The sequence below is a fragment of the Crocuta crocuta genome, unplaced genomic scaffold (genome assembly GCF_008692635.1).
Source record: "Crocuta crocuta isolate KB4526 unplaced genomic scaffold, BGI_CrCroc_1.0 scaffold479, whole genome shotgun sequence".
NCBI lineage: Eukaryota > Metazoa > Chordata > Mammalia > Carnivora > Hyaenidae > Crocuta > Crocuta crocuta.
The window spans coordinates 1023122-1040239 of NW_027531875.1; the positions used below are offsets into that span (position 1 = coordinate 1023122).

The following is a 17118-nucleotide window of genomic DNA, read 5'->3' on the forward strand; positions in this document are numbered from 1 at the left end:
TCCACCATCACAATGACTCAGTCTATTTCTACAACATTAATTACTGCACAAAGTGCTACAAAGCACTTATATTTAAGAGGCCACTGTGCTTTTTAGTGGTCTTTTGTCTGCTCTTTCATATTTTCCCATCTCCTTCCTCACTGTCAAGGCAGCAGCTGTCCATTCACACTGGTGTCAGTGTTCTCCTGTGACAAACACGGCTCCATTTTATGTAAACTAGGATCCCATGACATGCTAGAGTGGTGTTTCAAGTAAACACAGGTTCTGTGTGGTAAGAGGTGGTTTTTTTTTATGTTTATTTATTTTTGAGAGAGAGGCAGAGCGCAAGCAGGGGAGGGGCAGAGAGAGAGGGAGACACAGAATCCAAAGCAGACTCCAGGCTCTGAGCTGTCAGCACAGAGCCCGATGTGGGGTTCAAACCCACGAATCATCAGATCACAATCTGGGCTGAAGCTGGATGCCTAACGGACTAAGGCACCCAGGAGGCCCTGTGTGGTGAGAGTTTAAAGGGTTTTCTTGTAAAGGAACATGCACGGAATTTGTGACACCCATTGTAGCTACAAATGACCACTATGAAGATGCACTTGAGGAATTATTTTATGGCAGGTTCAATGTTGGCCACTTTACATTCATTAATCTATTGTATCTTCGAAAGAACCCATTTTACAGATGTTGAATACAAGGCTTTAGGAAGATAACAAGTATCTGAAAAACACACAGTGATAAAGTGGTGGTATGAAAGTTTGAACCTAGTATGTTGGACACCGTAGTTTGGTGACTATAAAGTGCTCTTAACCCCGACCCGTACTTTCTTCCCCCGACCCCCAGCCAAGCCAAGCTATTACCTAGGGAGCAGCAAGCAGTGCATGTCGACACTCTCAAGCTCTCAACTTCCCCCCTGGCAGCTCGAGTTATTATCAGGATGGCCTCCCCCAGGTAAATCGTCTAGCTTTCCTTTATTTCACAGAACTGACTTTGAAGTGAAGGCATGCTAGTGATAAACACAGGAACATCTGCAACTATCAGGTGTGTGAGAAAGAGCCTCTATCTACGGAGGGAACCAGTGTTGATTAATCACCAACCTAGATGGTGCTTTCTGGGTTTTCTAGCATCTGCCTCTGAATGTGGGAAATAGGTAACGAAGCCTCTGTTATTGTTGTGAGGTTATTATAGTTCATCTGGCCAGGTCTCCAATTTCCATAGCCCGGGGGTGTCAGATGACTAGGGAATACTGTCTTAGTTTGAAAGCTGATGGAGCACAGTGACATCTTTCAAATGCAGATTTCTACATTTCAGTTTCTAAATGTGGATTTCTTTTAAATTATAGTGACCCTAACCATTTGCTCTTTATCTGTCTCCTCAATCAGCAGGTGTTTTTCTTTTTTCTCCTTTCTTGTCTTCCAGTTATTTGTTTAAATCGTGTAATTGTTTCTCCAGCTCTCCATCAAGCCTTGTGGGGAAAGGATTCAGTATTTCTTTTTGCAAACTAACGACACCAGGTCTCTTCCTTTCTCGGACTAAGATAGACCAAGTAGTAAATCCAGCATTAAAGGAGGCCCAGGAATGTCATTGAATCCAATTAGGCCTTGCATTTCTGGGTAAAACATTCTCATCAGGAACACTGCAAACCAAACTTTTTTTTTCCTTTCTTTAAAATTAATTTACTTTTTAAAATATTTTAGGTAGTTAACCTACAGTGCAATATTGGTTTCAGAGTAGAATTGAGTGATTCCTCACTTATAACACCCAGTGCTCATCACAAGTGCCCATCACCTATCTGGCTCATCCTCCACCAACCTCCTTCCATCGAGCCTGTTTGTCCTTCATCATTAAGGGTCTCTTGTGGTTTGTTTCCCTCTCTTCTCTTTCTCTGCAAACCAAACCTGAGAGGAGCACCTGGGAGAAGGATTGTTACCACGGCCGATTCCTCAGAGCCCCCAGTCAGAATGCCTTCATTTCTTTCCTTCTGATCTGCACTAGAGGCCAGATTTATCACACGATATTCCGTCTTCAGTTACCAGCTCCCTGAAAGCAGGGATGACACGGAGGTCTTCTTTGCGCTGTCTCTCCGACGCCCTTCCCATGCCAAACATAATTCCTTGCACAGAGCGTACACTCTAATTCTCATTTAAGTGTTTACTAGACACCCACCTAGAAAGACAGGCACTACATTAGGCTCTCGGGATTCAGTCTTGAATGTTTGCTGAACTGACTTGTAGATAAAAGGAAACCATGAAAATGCAAAGCCATTATCCAACCGGACCACAGGGATGTTTTCTTTTGCTCTTCGGTGGCAATTTTTAATTAAATGTGCATAGGCATTAAGTGATAGAGCCAAAACGACAGAAGGCTCACTGCCTCCAAGAAGTTCCTGGACAGGTCCTGCCTGGAGGAAGGAAGGGCTTTCACACTGTGTGTGCCACGGTGCCCAGCTGGCAAGGTGCAGGCTTACTCAGCTCACCTTTCTAAACCTTTCCCGGCATCCTGTGACATATTTCCCTTCTGCATCGGATACTCACTGAGCATTATTAGCTCTTTATCTAAATGACCAAAGGGGCATTTCAAGAACTCCTTTTTGAGGTGAATAGCAGTTTTCCAGAATCTAGAACAATGGACCTAAAATTAAATGGGTTTGGGTTATTTAATGCTAAAGAGTCCTGGAACATCTGTAGAAGAGACACTAATTGCTTGCTATTTTAATACATTGGTATTGGTTCTAATGAGTTGATTTATTTTAAAAATGTAGAGCGCAAATCAAGAGCTGAAGATGGGTTTGGGCTGAGAGGAGCCGGTCGCTTGGGGTTAGGAAGGAGGCAGAACGTTTCAACCTGAGAGGAGAATCTTCTTGTGGTTTAACAGATGATGTCTCTGCATTTTATAAATTGTGGAGTCATCCAGGGGCCTTGTTTCCAGGATTTCCTCTCTTCATATTTATAAGACCGACAGGTTTATTCTGCCGAAAGTTCAGAGAACTATAGGTCACGGTGCAGATTTTTCTACAAAGAGCTTACTGTACAAAACTGGGTACTACTCAAAGGTTTGAGCAACTTTTTCCCTGACGACATTAGGAATTTTAGGCAACTAAGAAATAAACTTTAGGGATCCTTCTGCCCTTGGTTAAATGCAAATAAATAAAAACATCATAAGATAAACATTGGGTAGGTGATATGTATGCCTATGAGCAAGTAAATCAGAAGTCTGGTGACAAAAGTTGTTTTTTGACAAAGTGGTATTTCAGACTCTGCCTCTGGGCAAGGATCATTAAACCAGGATTCATAATTTCTAATAAAGGAGGTCTAAGAAACCTCAGAAATAAAAAGTGATATTTTGTGCATATGAGTATTTTTCTGAGTATAGGTTCATGACCTTCATGATTCTCCAAGGATCCATGAACTAAAACAACATGGAAACTGTTCTTATTTTCTTCCTTTAATCTTTCTTTCCTTCCTTCCTTCTTCCCTTCCTTCCTTCCTTCTTCCTTCCCTCCCTTCATTTTTTTTTTTCTGTATTGTATGCATTCTCTTCAGGATGACCGAAGGCCTTAAACATTCTCAGCAAGCAAGTGGCTGATCTTTGGCAAGTGAGTACCTACTGAAGGATTAAGGACTTGCTCAGTGTGAATCCTGCACATACACATCGGGATTTAAGTCTTATGCTAACATACCATTACTCTTATGATTACTGAAACAAGGAAGGAAGGACAATGATCATCTTAACGCCCATTTAATCTTAGTTTGTTCTTGCTGCACCATACTTGTTTCCTGTGTCATTCTTTCCTTGTATTGTCACCTCTATAAGATATTTTTAGGATGAGGTGAGAGGTAGGGAAGAGGTGGGAAACCAAAATGAAATAATTTCACGTTGCATCCAATCCCTACATTGCCTGCACAATGAAATCACTGTTGTTTTGTTTTTTGCAATTCATACAGCTGGAATTCTGCACCATTTTATCTTTTCAATCATACAGCTTTTGCTGTTGAGCACCTACTATTCACCAAACTCTGCGTGTTAGGAATATAAAAAGAGGAATGACAGGGCTCCGGTTCTTAAGCTTATATCCCATATGTTAGAGAAATAGATTCCACTGGTGAGTACTCCCTGGTTAAAAGAAAATTGAGAAGATTTTCCCAAAGAACATTTACAAACGGCCAATAAGTACACGAAAAGATGCTCATCATCATTAGCCACGTAAATCAAAAGCACTATGAAATATCACTTCACACTAGAATGGGTATGATAAAAAAAGACAGACAGTCACAACTGTCAACAAGGATGTGGAGAAACTGGAATGCTCATACATTGCTAACAGAGATGTAAAATGGTGCAGTCATTTTGGAAAACTTTGGCAGTTCCTCAAACTGTTAAACATGGTTACCATGTGACTCAGCAATTTCTTTCTAGGTATGTACCCAAGAGAACCAAAAGCATATTCATGAAAAACTTTTACATGAATGTTCATACATCAGTATTCATAATAGCCAAGAAGCAGAAACTAAGCAAAGGTCTGTCACCTGTGAACAGATAAACAAAATGTATAAGCACATCAAGCCAAGACTTCTATAAAGAAGAAGCTGCAGTTGGCAGTGGTGAAGAGGTGGATGGGAGCTCTGTACTCTCCATTCAGTTTTTCTGTAAACCTAAAATTGCTCCAAAAAACATCCATGTCAAAATGTGGTATAACTATACAATGGAATATTACTGAGCCATAACAATGAATGAAATACTAATGCATGCTACACTGATGAACTGTGAAAACATTATGCTAAGCAAAAGAAGCCAAAGACAGAGTAGGTTAGTGGTTGCCAGGGGTTGGGGGAAAGGGAGAACAAAGAGTAACTGCTAATGGGTAGGGGGTTTCTTTTGGGAAATGATAACAGTGTTCTGAAATTCAATAGTGGTGATGTTTGCAAAACCTTTTGAATACACTACCATCCAGTGAGCTGTATACTTTAAAAGGCTAAATACTATGGTACATGAATTATGTCTCAATTAAAATATTTTTTTTTAAGTTTATTCATTTTTGAGAGAGAGCATGAGCAGAGGAGGGGCAGAGAGAGAGAGGGAGACACAGAATCCAAAGCAGGCTCCAGGCTCTGAGCTGTGAGCACAGAGCCTGACGTGGAGCTGGAACTCAAGAACCACAAGATCATGACCTGAGCCAAAGTCGGACACTTAACCTACTGAGCCACCCAGACGCCCATGAATTAGATCTCAATTTAAAAAGAGCCACTGAGCTGGAGGAGGGAGGCAGGTAGTTCTTGTCCTTGGGTACACAAGGTAATGGTTAATTTTTTGGCTCTAATCACATGACATTCTTTAGCTCATGGTCTCTGTCTTAAGTATTGAAGGTATCCAACACTCTTTTTATAATAACCGTACTTCACTTATATGCTGTCTTCCCCATTGTGTATCGTTCCCTTTCTTTTTCATAGTATTTCAAAGCAAAGGACTATTAATGAATTCATCATGACTATCATTTATCAAGAGCCTAGGAAAGGGGATTGATTTTTCACACCGTTTAAGTTGTATTCTGAGACTAAACAACGTTGTCTTTGGTTGACCAAAAGCAAGATGAAGAATAATCCATTAAGATGTGCTGTGTAAATCAGTTACTTAGGAAGAACAAAAGCAGACAGAGATGGAAGAGGACACAGGACCAAGCCCTGGCTCCACTGAAAGAAAGCTGTCTATAGCTCCTTACAGAATAATGCCATAACCAAACAAAAATGAGAAGACAAATGTAAAGAATGAGGACTCATATAAGTCATTTATCTGTCTTTTCAGGCTCATAAATATGTACAGCATTCACTCTGGGTGTCAAAGAAAATAATGCAATATGGAGGCTCTCTATGCCAAAGCTCAGGACCTTTTACTTTAAAGTTATAACTTAAGTTTTAGCAAAACTGTACTTGTTCATATAATGTATATATTTCTAGGATGTAAGATATTTATTTACATATTGCAAATTCTGAAAATTGACCTTTTCTGGTGTTCATGGTATCTTACCCATTGTAATAAAAATCTCCATTTCATCTCATATTTTATAATTATTGAACATCTATATGTTTACATGAAACATCGTATTCATATTTAATACTTTAAAAGCAAATAAAATAACTAGGCTAATAGGTATGTCCAGTGCTGTAGATTTGCATCAAGATAACCTGTTCTTTTCATAATCTGTAGGCACTTTAGGTGGTACCAAGTAGTTTCATAGTATAATTTATGCTAGAATTACATAGTATAAATGTGTTACACCATTCAGTTTACATTTCTCCAACTTTGCTCTTTTCTCTATGCCTATATAATGCACACATGTCCCTATACTTACTCAATTATTAACAATAAGTACAGAAAATACTCCACTCTCTGCCCCACTTCCTTTAAAAAAAAGGATGTTTCTGGGTACTGGGTATAGCATCAATACAATATTCTTTGCTTGATATACAGGTGCTTTGTTTAAAATGTGAAATCACTCCAGTTATATTGTTCTGAGAAAAAACATTAAGAGTGAGTGCATTTACCTGGTTTTACAAGGCCTGACTTTGGTTCCTTCTTATATCGAGATGACTGGATGCTTCCTTCACTAACCATTCCAACTGTGCATTTCTTTCTGGAAAAGTCTTCATCACTTCCAGGGCAAAAGCCAACAGGGCTGTTTCCAGCATCCGAGGGTGTCTTCACAGGAGACACTGACTGGCTACTGGGACAGCCTGTGTCATCTGGAAGAAGGAATCAATAAGTGTTTAATGAGGAGGAGGAAATCAATGATGGCAAAGAGAAGCCATGCAGCGAGCCATGCACACGTACACTCACACACACACGTATGCGGCTCAGGAGGCTCTGAGTTAACCCCTGGAGATGCTTCTCCTTTTATCTTCCATATTTTGGCCACTTGTGTTAACAAAGAAAATATCAGCTGTCATAGAACATATTTTAAGGCAAAATCTTCTAAGGTTTTTGGACCACAAAGATTCCTGTAACATTCATGTTGTCAATACTTAAAGGTTTGTCTGTTTTATCACTTTAGGTAGTATCCTTTTGGGTCAAAACCATCCATAGATTTTTTTTCATGCAGTTAGTAATAAAAAGTTTACCATAGCAATTTGGAGGCATTACTCTGAACCCTTCAGAGTTGTTTGTATTAGGAAAAAATGTTACTTGAATATCGGTGACCACACCCAGTTTTTGATCACTTGGCTTATCAACTGGTCAACAGAGTTTGAGAGGTTAGAGATTTGACTTTTGGAGTTCAAGGGAGCAGAAAAAAGTGATCCTGTTTTATTACCATATATACCCACCCAAAATATATCAATCTAATATCTTGCTGTCTAGGCTAAACTGTTAAAATGAAAATAATACTCAGTTAGAAACTTTCCCTTAACTTTCAAGTTATAGATTATAACTATGATCATTCTTATCAGCTACTATGCATGATATGAAGTGAGCTGTGTAGATGTTTATTAAGCAAACAGGAAAGTAATATTGCTGAAACCTATAAATGCTTTTCATACTTATTAAATATTCATGATGTTTGGTTAATTCATTTATACTTTGATGATGAGAACTGTATTGGAATTTAAAGTAAATCAATATTACCTAAAAGTATCTCAAATCAAAATAGTCAATTAGTGGTAAATATTCATTACTAAATAATTCTTCATTATACAGAAATATTTTGATGGCAGAGTTACTTTGGTAACTCATTAGAGAAAAAAATGAATAAAGACTTTAGTACTGATAACTTTTAGAACTATTACATTTTTATGAATATTAAAAGAAATAAAATAATGTGTCCCCCATGAAAGGCCATCTTAAACTCCAGAGCTTTTTAATAAAGACAGAAACAGAACTAGGCATGAATAAAATACTGGTTGCCTGAATTAAGATGACTAGAATCCATATAAAAAATAATTGCCATTGTTTCATTTTTGGCTTTTATTTCAGTTTTTATTGTGAAATATCCCAGTTTTTGGAACAAAGTGAAATGATTTTGGCACTCATAAAATGATTTAGTTCTCCTAATATCCTTTTTTTTTTTTTTTTTTTTTTTTTTTTTTTTGGNTTTTTTTTTTTTACTTTTGGACTTTTTAATACACACAAGACCTCAATGGTCCATTCCTGGAAGTGAATGGTTTTTAGTGCACTGTTCATGCCTTCTGCCTTGGATGCTCTTTTAAAAATGCCACATTCTTACAAACTCCAGAAGAAACTTTGGCCCTGAATTGCAGTGAGAACCCCTCTTGGCTGTGACCTCTCAGTTATTTCATCACGGATTGTCCTGGCCGTTCTCCTACATTTGCATGCCTCATGCTTCAATCCAAAGAAATCCCAGCTTCTCTCTAAAGGTGCAAAGCTGCTAATTACTCAGACAAATTCCAGCACTTTTACAAGGCTCAACAGGTCTGTACATTGCCTCAGGAGGTCCTCTGTTCTTGATTCTGATCCCAAAACAGATAAACCCAAGAAAATGAGGTCTAATCATTCAAAATTACCCATTGCCTTTAAAATAATTTCCTTATGAGGGGCGCCTGGGTGGCTTAGTCGGTTAAGCGTCCGACTTTCGCTTAGGTCATGATCTCGCGGTTCGTGGGTTCGAGCCCCGCGTCGGGCTCTGTGCTGACTGCCGGCTCAGAGCCTGGAGCCTGTTTCAGTCTGTGACTCCCTCTCTCTCTGACCCTCCCCTGCTCATGCTGTCTCTCTCTCTCTCTCTCAGAAATAAATAAAACATTAAAAAAAATAATAAAAATAAAATAATTTCCTTATGAGTCACTTCCATAAATTACTTCTTTGGAAAGAGAGATGGCCCAAATAGAAATCCATGCTTCAGATTCTCTACCCTAAAAAGTAATTTTTCTTCAAAACTCTCGGACTCAAGGGAACAAAATCAAACAATGTCCAATACTGAGAAACACTGTCAAAATTATAATTTAAATAGATAGAAAACAAATGTGTTTTGTTGTTTCATTACCATTTTGCCAGGAATAAGTATAAGCCATGTTTTCAGTACTAATAATGTCAAGGATTAAGCGCTAGGGTCTGGTGAAAAATTGGGAACTGAAATTATATAGAAGAGTGGCAATTTAGGGAAGGCAGAAGTATATGGAATGTGTGCTTCACCTGTCATCAATATTTACAGCTAGCACCTCCAGGGAAAGGGATTGAGATGAATAATTAAATAAATCTTTGATTTAGGTACTACATAGAGCATCTGAATCACTACATAAACAAACTGGTGTTCACCCACATCTCTTAACTGTCTAGTATTGCGCTTCATCTTGAGGGAGAAACAATAGACATGATCTTTCATTGGTTAAACAAACATATATATCAAGTCTTGGCCCTGAACCAGCCTTCACACTGATGGAGATTATAAATAAGCAAATGGGATTGGGTAAATATCATTTATAATACATACTTCCTATAAACTGGCAAACTTGTTAAAGTAAATCCATACTCAAGAAAACCGGTGAGTTATCACAGAAGTTGGGGTATTCACCTGGAATCTGGGTTTGGACAGGGCAGGGCCATTACATTTCCTACGAAATAGACTAAGTTCTGCAAAGTAAGACCCTAGCAAAGGAAAGAGAGGGTCCTGTACTTGGGAGTCATCCGGTAACCTGAGGCACCTGAGGTATCTTCCTCTGTATAGCACTGGAAAAGTGGTTATTTTTTCAACCAGTCTTGTTTAAGACTCCTTTCCCCCTTTCCCTCCCCTTCCTTTCTCTTCTTCCTCCTCCTCCTTTTTAACTTCATGGTGTCAGTTGGAGTCAGACTACCAGTCCAGATGAAGATGATACTCCTTTCCAAAATTCTATGTAAAATATTCTTCCTTTACATTCACTGCAAGATTCTAAGAAGAGTGAAGCCAAATTGATGTTCTTTGGTTATTCATGTCTAATATTACTATGTACCAAACCACATGTGGATCAAGCACACACTGAAGAGATTTATTTATTAAACCCTCTTTAGTTAAACACTTTGAGTATGCCATCTGTTTCCTGCTGCTACTAGCTGAATTTGTCCTGTGGAATCCATAGATTTATAAGCACAGTATTTATAATTATGGCTTTTTTGGTTATGTTAGTATAAAAAAATTATCAATGACAAAAATTTCTACAAAGACACCACGAGGAAACTATTTCAGGGCAGGAAATGACTGAAATCCTGAATGATCTACCTAAAAAGTGTGGAGTGTTTCAAATTTTCAGAAAAATGCCTGAGAAAAACAAGAACATTTCAGCCTGGTGTTGGTATAGAGAAGCTTTGCTGTAAAACTTTAAGAAGAGCATGTGGAAGACAGTCTATTGGAGAGGGAGGGGTTTTTTATTTAAAACATACACACACACTCACACACACATACACGCCTCTACCTCAGCGCTTACGCAATTGAGCTTTTACACTTCCTTATTACTCACTGTACGTGTAACTTCATTAAAAAAAACAAAAACATACAACAAGACCAGGTTTCATGTTTTACACATTGAGATCCACTTGAATATACAGGATGACTTCCTTCTGAGGTCAACAATTTTAACTCCCACTTCAATAGGCCTGGGCTGGTCCCTGGTGGAACAGGGGTAAAAGTGACCCTTATCAAGGCTACTTTTGATCACCATCTACAGTGAAGGAGTCTAATTTACATTTCCTCCTTGATTTGTATTAGGAATAGGTTATTTTGTTCTTATTGACTTGCTCTGAATCTGTCAACACACAGGATTAAGGATAAAGAAAGAATATTCATAGATCCAGGAAGTTCCAGATGTTGTGGTCTATATAAAGTGCTGTAAAGAAATAGACCTACTAAATAGTTTCCAAATTGTTATTGAGGAAAAAAAAAAGTTAAGGTCTATAAAGACAGATATTATAATTTTGTAGCCTGGAGATTATTTTTAAAAAATGTTCTTTAATCTATTTTTCCTCTCTTTTTACATTACAAGCTCTTTAAGAATATGGGATATAATTAATAATTGTACAATTGCTCTACTTATAATTCTGAAAAAAATGTGTATATAAGTATCTTTTAAAATAATCTGTATCTTGGGGCTCCTGGGTGGCTCAGTTGGTTAAGCATCCGGCTCTTGATNGAGAGACAGAGCACAAGAGGAGGGGCAGAGAGACAGGAAGACACAGAATCCGAAGCAGACTCCAGGCTGTCAGCACACAGCCTGATGCAGGGCTTGAGCCCATTAACGGTGAGATCATGACCTGAGCCAAAGTCAGATGCTCAACTGATTGAGCATTCCAAGTGCCTCCTAACTTAATCTTTAAAATCATAAAAGTAATAATTCTTAATGCAGGGGATCTAGATAAAGTACAGAAGAGTACAAAGAAGTAAAAAAAAAAGATAATAGTTTCCTATAACTACAGTATAGAAAAAATATTTAACAATTTAGCATATTTCTTATTGATCTTTTAGTTATGCATATGGTTTACTTGCTCACTTGTTTTTTGCTTTGTTTCAACATATAGTATAGACAGTTTCATTACTTTGTTACTGAATTCTTTCCCCAGGAACCCGTTAGGCTATAAAGAAAGAAGCTATTAAAGGCAGGAGCCAACACAAAAGGGCCCACACTGGCCAAAGATGGGACAATCTGAGCATCAGAAAGAATAAATAATTAATGCCAAGTGACAGATAATCATTGGATATACAAAAAAATTCTGTGAGCTCATCATAGTCATATGAAAAAGTAAACTACAGAGAGAAAGAAAGACCCTTTTAACCTAAAAGATTTCTAACCCACTGGAAATCATTGGCAGTGATCTACGGACCAATTCTTTACATTGAACTGTGGCAATTAAAAGGAAAGAAAAAACTAGAATATATCTTGATTGAAAAACCGTTCCTGTACAAACTATATTTCAATATAGCTGAAATCCCTCACTGATACTGGAAAGTCCTCCCTTACAGAAGCATCTGGTTAATGAAAATAGATGGGATAATAGAAACAGAAAGTTACTATTTTGTAACTATTTTTTATATCTATTTATTTTAAGAGAGAGATAGTGCACACATGCAGGGGGAGGGGAGAGAAGGAGAGAGAGAATCCCAAGCAGGCTCTACACTTAGCACAGAGCCTGATGCAGGGGTTCGATCTCAAGACCATGAGATCATGACATAAGCCAAAATCAGTCAGCTTAACCAACTGAGCCACCCAGGTACCCCAATTTTGTAATTATTTCTAATGAAATAATTGATTTAGATAACACACATAATGGATGAAAACATGAGACAACAGTCTGATTGAGTTTCCAGTGACGAGATCAGGCCTTACACATCTCTACCCATTCTCAGCATCAACAGTAGTGGGATAACAGACATGATGTACCTTCTGATGGGATGCCAGATGAAACACACAGCTTGCCCGATGAAGTATTCTTGCCACAAAATTTTTCCCTGAATCTAACCAAGCTTTTAAAGCTAATGTCCACCTTACAAAATATACAGAGAACAGAGAGTGAAGAGTTAAATCAGGGGCTAGCAAGCTGCAACCTGACGGCAAATTCTGCTTGCTGCCTGCTTTTGTAAATAGAATGTTATTGGAACACAGCCATGCTGAATCCTTTAGATATTGTCTACTGTGGCTTTCAAGCTACAACGGCAGAATTGAATAATTATGACACAGATCGCCTGGCTAGCAAAGTCGTAAATATTTACTATTTTGTTCTTTACAGAAAAAGTTTGTTGGCCTCTGGGTTAAATGATATAAGGACACTTTTGAAACAACTGGAGCTATTTCAATATTCTCTATCATACTAAGGAATTATGTTAATTGTGTAGTAATGAAAATGGCACTATGGTTTGCTAGGAAAATGCCCATTTTTTTTTAAAGAAATGCATGCTGAGGTGTGTAGGTAGAAGAAAAATGACATGAGGTCTGGAGATTTGCTTTTTAAAATGCTTCAGCAAAATGAAAATAAAAGGAATAGATGTAGCAAAGATGACAATATTTTGTTATTGCTTAATCTTGTCAAAGTAGATAAGCAATGTATAGGGTCATGGTAATATTCTGTTTTTGAGTATGTTTTTAAAAGTTTCAAAACATTTGATTTAATTTATCAAAGACATTACTTTAAATGAATAATTATTTAAAATAGATACATATCATTTTAAACAGTCAATTCCATCTTGTGGGATTTCTTAGATTGTTCCCAATTTTGTTAATATTATTGAAACTGTTTCAAATAACACATTTTAAAAATAAATCTTTGTTACAGGCACCTGGGTGGCTCAGTTGGTTAAGTGTCTGACTTCAGCTCAGGTCATGGTCTCACGGTCTGTGAGTTCGAGCCCCACAATGGGCTCAGTGCTGACAGCTCAAAGCGTGGAGCCTGCTTCCAATTCTGTCTCCCTCTCTCTCTCTGTCCCTCCACTATTTGTGCTCTCTCTCTCTCAAAAACTAAATAAACATTTAAAAAAATTAAAAATAAATCTTTGGTGATTTTTTTTTATTATCTCACAGAATGTATACCCAAAGTGGAATTACTGAGCCCTCAAAGAAGTTTGAGACAACCTATACTCCTATTATTATTGAATGAGAGTGTCCTACTTATAAAATTCCTGCAAGTATTGAATACCATTTGTTTGCACTTTTGCCAAATTAATAATGAAAAATGTATTTCTGATGTTTTAGTTTGCATATATTTAATTATTAGTGAAGCTTAATGTCTTTCACATGTTCTTTGGCCTTTTTTACTTATTCTACAAATTGTTAGTTTGACAATTTTTCTTTTTTTTTTAATGTTTTATTTATTTCTAGGAGAGAGAGAGAGAGACAGCAAGAGCAGGGGAGGGTCAGAGAGAGAGGGAGTCACAGACTGAAACAGGGTCCAGGCTCTGAGCTGGCAGTCAGCACAGAGCCCGACGCGGGGCTTGAACCCACCAACCGCGAGATCATGACCCAAGCGAAAGTCGGAGGTTTAACCGACTAAGCCACCCAGGCGCCCCAGACTTTTTTCTTTCTGATTCAGTCTTGGACGCTTAACCGACTAAGCCACCCAGGCGCCCCTGTTTGACAAATTTTCTACTAAAACATGGATTTCTTATTGATCTGTAAGAAATCCTTATGTATGAAGGGCATTAGTCCTTTGTTATGTTTGACTGAGTGTTTATTTCTAATTTACAATATTTTGACATTCAAACCTTTTTCTACTTCTAGTTGTCAATCTCTCCATATTTTCCTTTGTGATTTCTTCCAATGTTTTAACGCTTTGAATGTCCTTCTTCACTCCAAGATCAATTAAATATTTACTTATACTTTCTTCTAGATTTTTATAGTATCCTCTTCTTTAAGTTTAATCCATCTGGAATTCATGAAATATTTTTCAATGTTTTATTTATTTTTGAGACAGAGAAAGAGAGAGAAGAAGAGAGAAGAAGGGGGGGAGAAATTGTGAGTGGGGGAGGGGCGTTGAGAGAGGGAGACAGATAATCCAAGCAGGCTCTGAACTGTCAGTACAGAGCCTGACTTGGGGCTTGAATTCACAAACCATGAGATTCATAACTTGAGCAGAAATCAAGAATCAGACTCTTAACTGACTGAGCCACACAGACACCTCTGGAACTGATTTTTAAAATGCAGTGTGAAGTTAGATGTTAATTTTATTATTATTATTAGGAAATCTATTCTTTCCATATTACTCTGCAATGTTTTTTTGATAAAATTTTGAAAGAAATGATTTTTTGCAAAGTGACTATATATACGTTTAAAATCCACATTTTAAAATAGTAAGTTTGCTCAATTAAGATTCTGTGTGTGTGTGTGTGTGTGTGTGTGTGTATTACATAATTTCCTGATATTTAACTAAAGTGCCTCACAACCACTGTCATCAAACTCTGGTGGCAATTATGATGACCAAGTCTCTACTCCATCCTTGCACCAATCCCATACAAATGTACAACAAAGGTTATGAAGATTACAAATAAAATATTTCTTCTAAGTCCAAGAAACATTTCTAAAACTTCTGGTTCATTTTTTAATTTGGATCTTGGAGCTCATTTGTTTCCCAAAATGCTGAACTAAACAATTCCAGAAGATGTACTTAAAAATAACATCAGGCGGAGGAAAACGTGGTTTTGTGCCATGACGTCTTGAAGCATTCAGTTATGGTTTGATGTTCTTCAATGTTCAGTTGCATGATTTGGAGGAAAAAGTCATTGCTGTTCTAAGGAAACATTTAAACTATATGGAAACTTAGTTGGTTCTCAGGAATGACTGAAGCATTTACAGACTACTTATTCATCCATTCAACAAATATTTACTATCTATGTGTCTGACACTGCTATAAGTGTTAGTATTCTTCCTGCTCCAGGTACTGACATTCCCAAGATGGTCTGATGGAGACATAAAATGTCACAGTTTAAACTTATGCTTAATCTGAACCCTATGAAATTCCTACTACAAACCATTCAAATGCACTGAAAGGAAGTAGGTAAGATAAGTGATATTTATTAAGTAGCTACCAAGTAACATTAATTTTTAATAATATTTCATAGGTGAGAAAACTGAGGCTCAGAGAGGGTAAGAATTCCACAGTCACACAGCTATTAAGTAACTGACTCAAGATTCAAAACAGGTTTCCCTGACTCTGAAGTCTGTTTTTCTCACCACCACAAGCTAGTTTCTTTCTAAAATGTTTTACCTATGTTTGTTCCAAGAGGAAACAGCAGCAATTCTGGGAATGCGCAAATTAAAAACAGACAAAGGAAGCTGTTAGAAAGAAGCCATCCCATAATAAACAGACCACAAATATTCGAGGCAAGAAATTCTAGCTGGTTCTAGTTTTCCAATATTCTTGCTTCAACACTGTAACCATATAATGCTTGCCATTCGGAGAATTTTGCTTCTATATTTTGAACAGGAAAACTTGAACTTCTTTTCCTTTACCTAATTTTCGAATTTTTGGAGTGAGAATTCACAAGTGTACAAGGCTCTACACTAATTGCTTCAGTATTACACAACGTGACACTATCCAATAGCCAATGTTGAAGCATAAGAATCCCGTCCATCCATCCATTCATTCAACCATCCAACCATCCACCCATCTGTCCATCCATCCGTCTATCCATCCACCCATCCATAATTACTGATTTCCTATTATATGATAGCTAGTCCTCTACATATTAGGGATGTTATGATGATGAAGACTCTCTAAGAGCCTTGTCCTGAAGAAGTTCACATTTTAGTGATGGAGAGAGACAGTTAATCAACAAGTAAAAAAAGAAATACATAAAGAAAATATCTGATTGTGATGTACTGTTAATGAAACAAACTGGGCAATATTACAGAGACTAGCTAGGTGGGGGGTGGGAAGTGTTTCATCAGACAGACTGTCACGGAAGGCCCTGAAGAGGTCATTTGATCTGAGACCAAACACATGAGAAGGAACTAATCATAGAAAAGGCAGGGAAAAGAACTCCAGGTAGAGGGACAACAAGGAGTTTGGTATATTGAGGAAACTGAAGGAAGGCCCGGAAGGCTGATAAGGAGAGAAGGACGAACAATGAGGTTGGAGGGAGGCAGTAGGCCAGGAATCCTAAGTTTATGTTAAGTGCGATGGAAGCATTAACGTGCATTAAGCAGATGACAACAATTTGGTTTATGGAGAACAGACTGTATTAGTGATGATACATCTAGCTAATATTTACTGAGTGACTACTAAGCATGTTGTAGATACTTAACATAAGTCTTAATTAACTTGATCTAATATTCCTTCAAGACAGGCACTAATAGCACCCGGCAGAAGGCATACAAAACTAGCACTAGCGTTTAAGCCACCTGCCCAAGGTTGTGTCAGTAAGTGTTAGAGCCATGGTATGAATCCAAACAGGCTAACTCCAGAGCCTCCTTCTTAACCACTATGCGGTGTGGCCCCTTTAGGAATTAATGAGCCCAAGCAAATAAATGTGTGGAGGCCCCTGACATGGTAGCAATCAGAGATGATAATGGTTTGACTAGGTGGTAGCTGTGAAAATTGAAGAAAGTTAGATGGATTTGAGATTTAAAAATTTTTAATGTTTATTTATTTTTGAAGGAGAGAGAGAGAGAGAGAGACAGAGGATGAGTGAGGGAGGGGCAGAGAGAGAAAGAGACACAAAATCCAAAGCAGGCTCCA

At 37.8% G+C, this 17118-nt stretch overlaps 1 protein-coding gene across 1 annotated transcript in view; it reads right to left on the reverse strand.

The window, feature by feature from the left end:
• SYBU (syntabulin) overlaps positions 1–17118 on the reverse strand; it is a 72083-nt gene that overhangs the window by 41192 nt on the left and 13773 nt on the right. Inside the window, 1 exon segment of the mRNA XM_077772944.1 lies at positions 6525–6722. Coding sequence (XP_077629070.1) covers positions 6525–6722 — 198 coding nt within the window.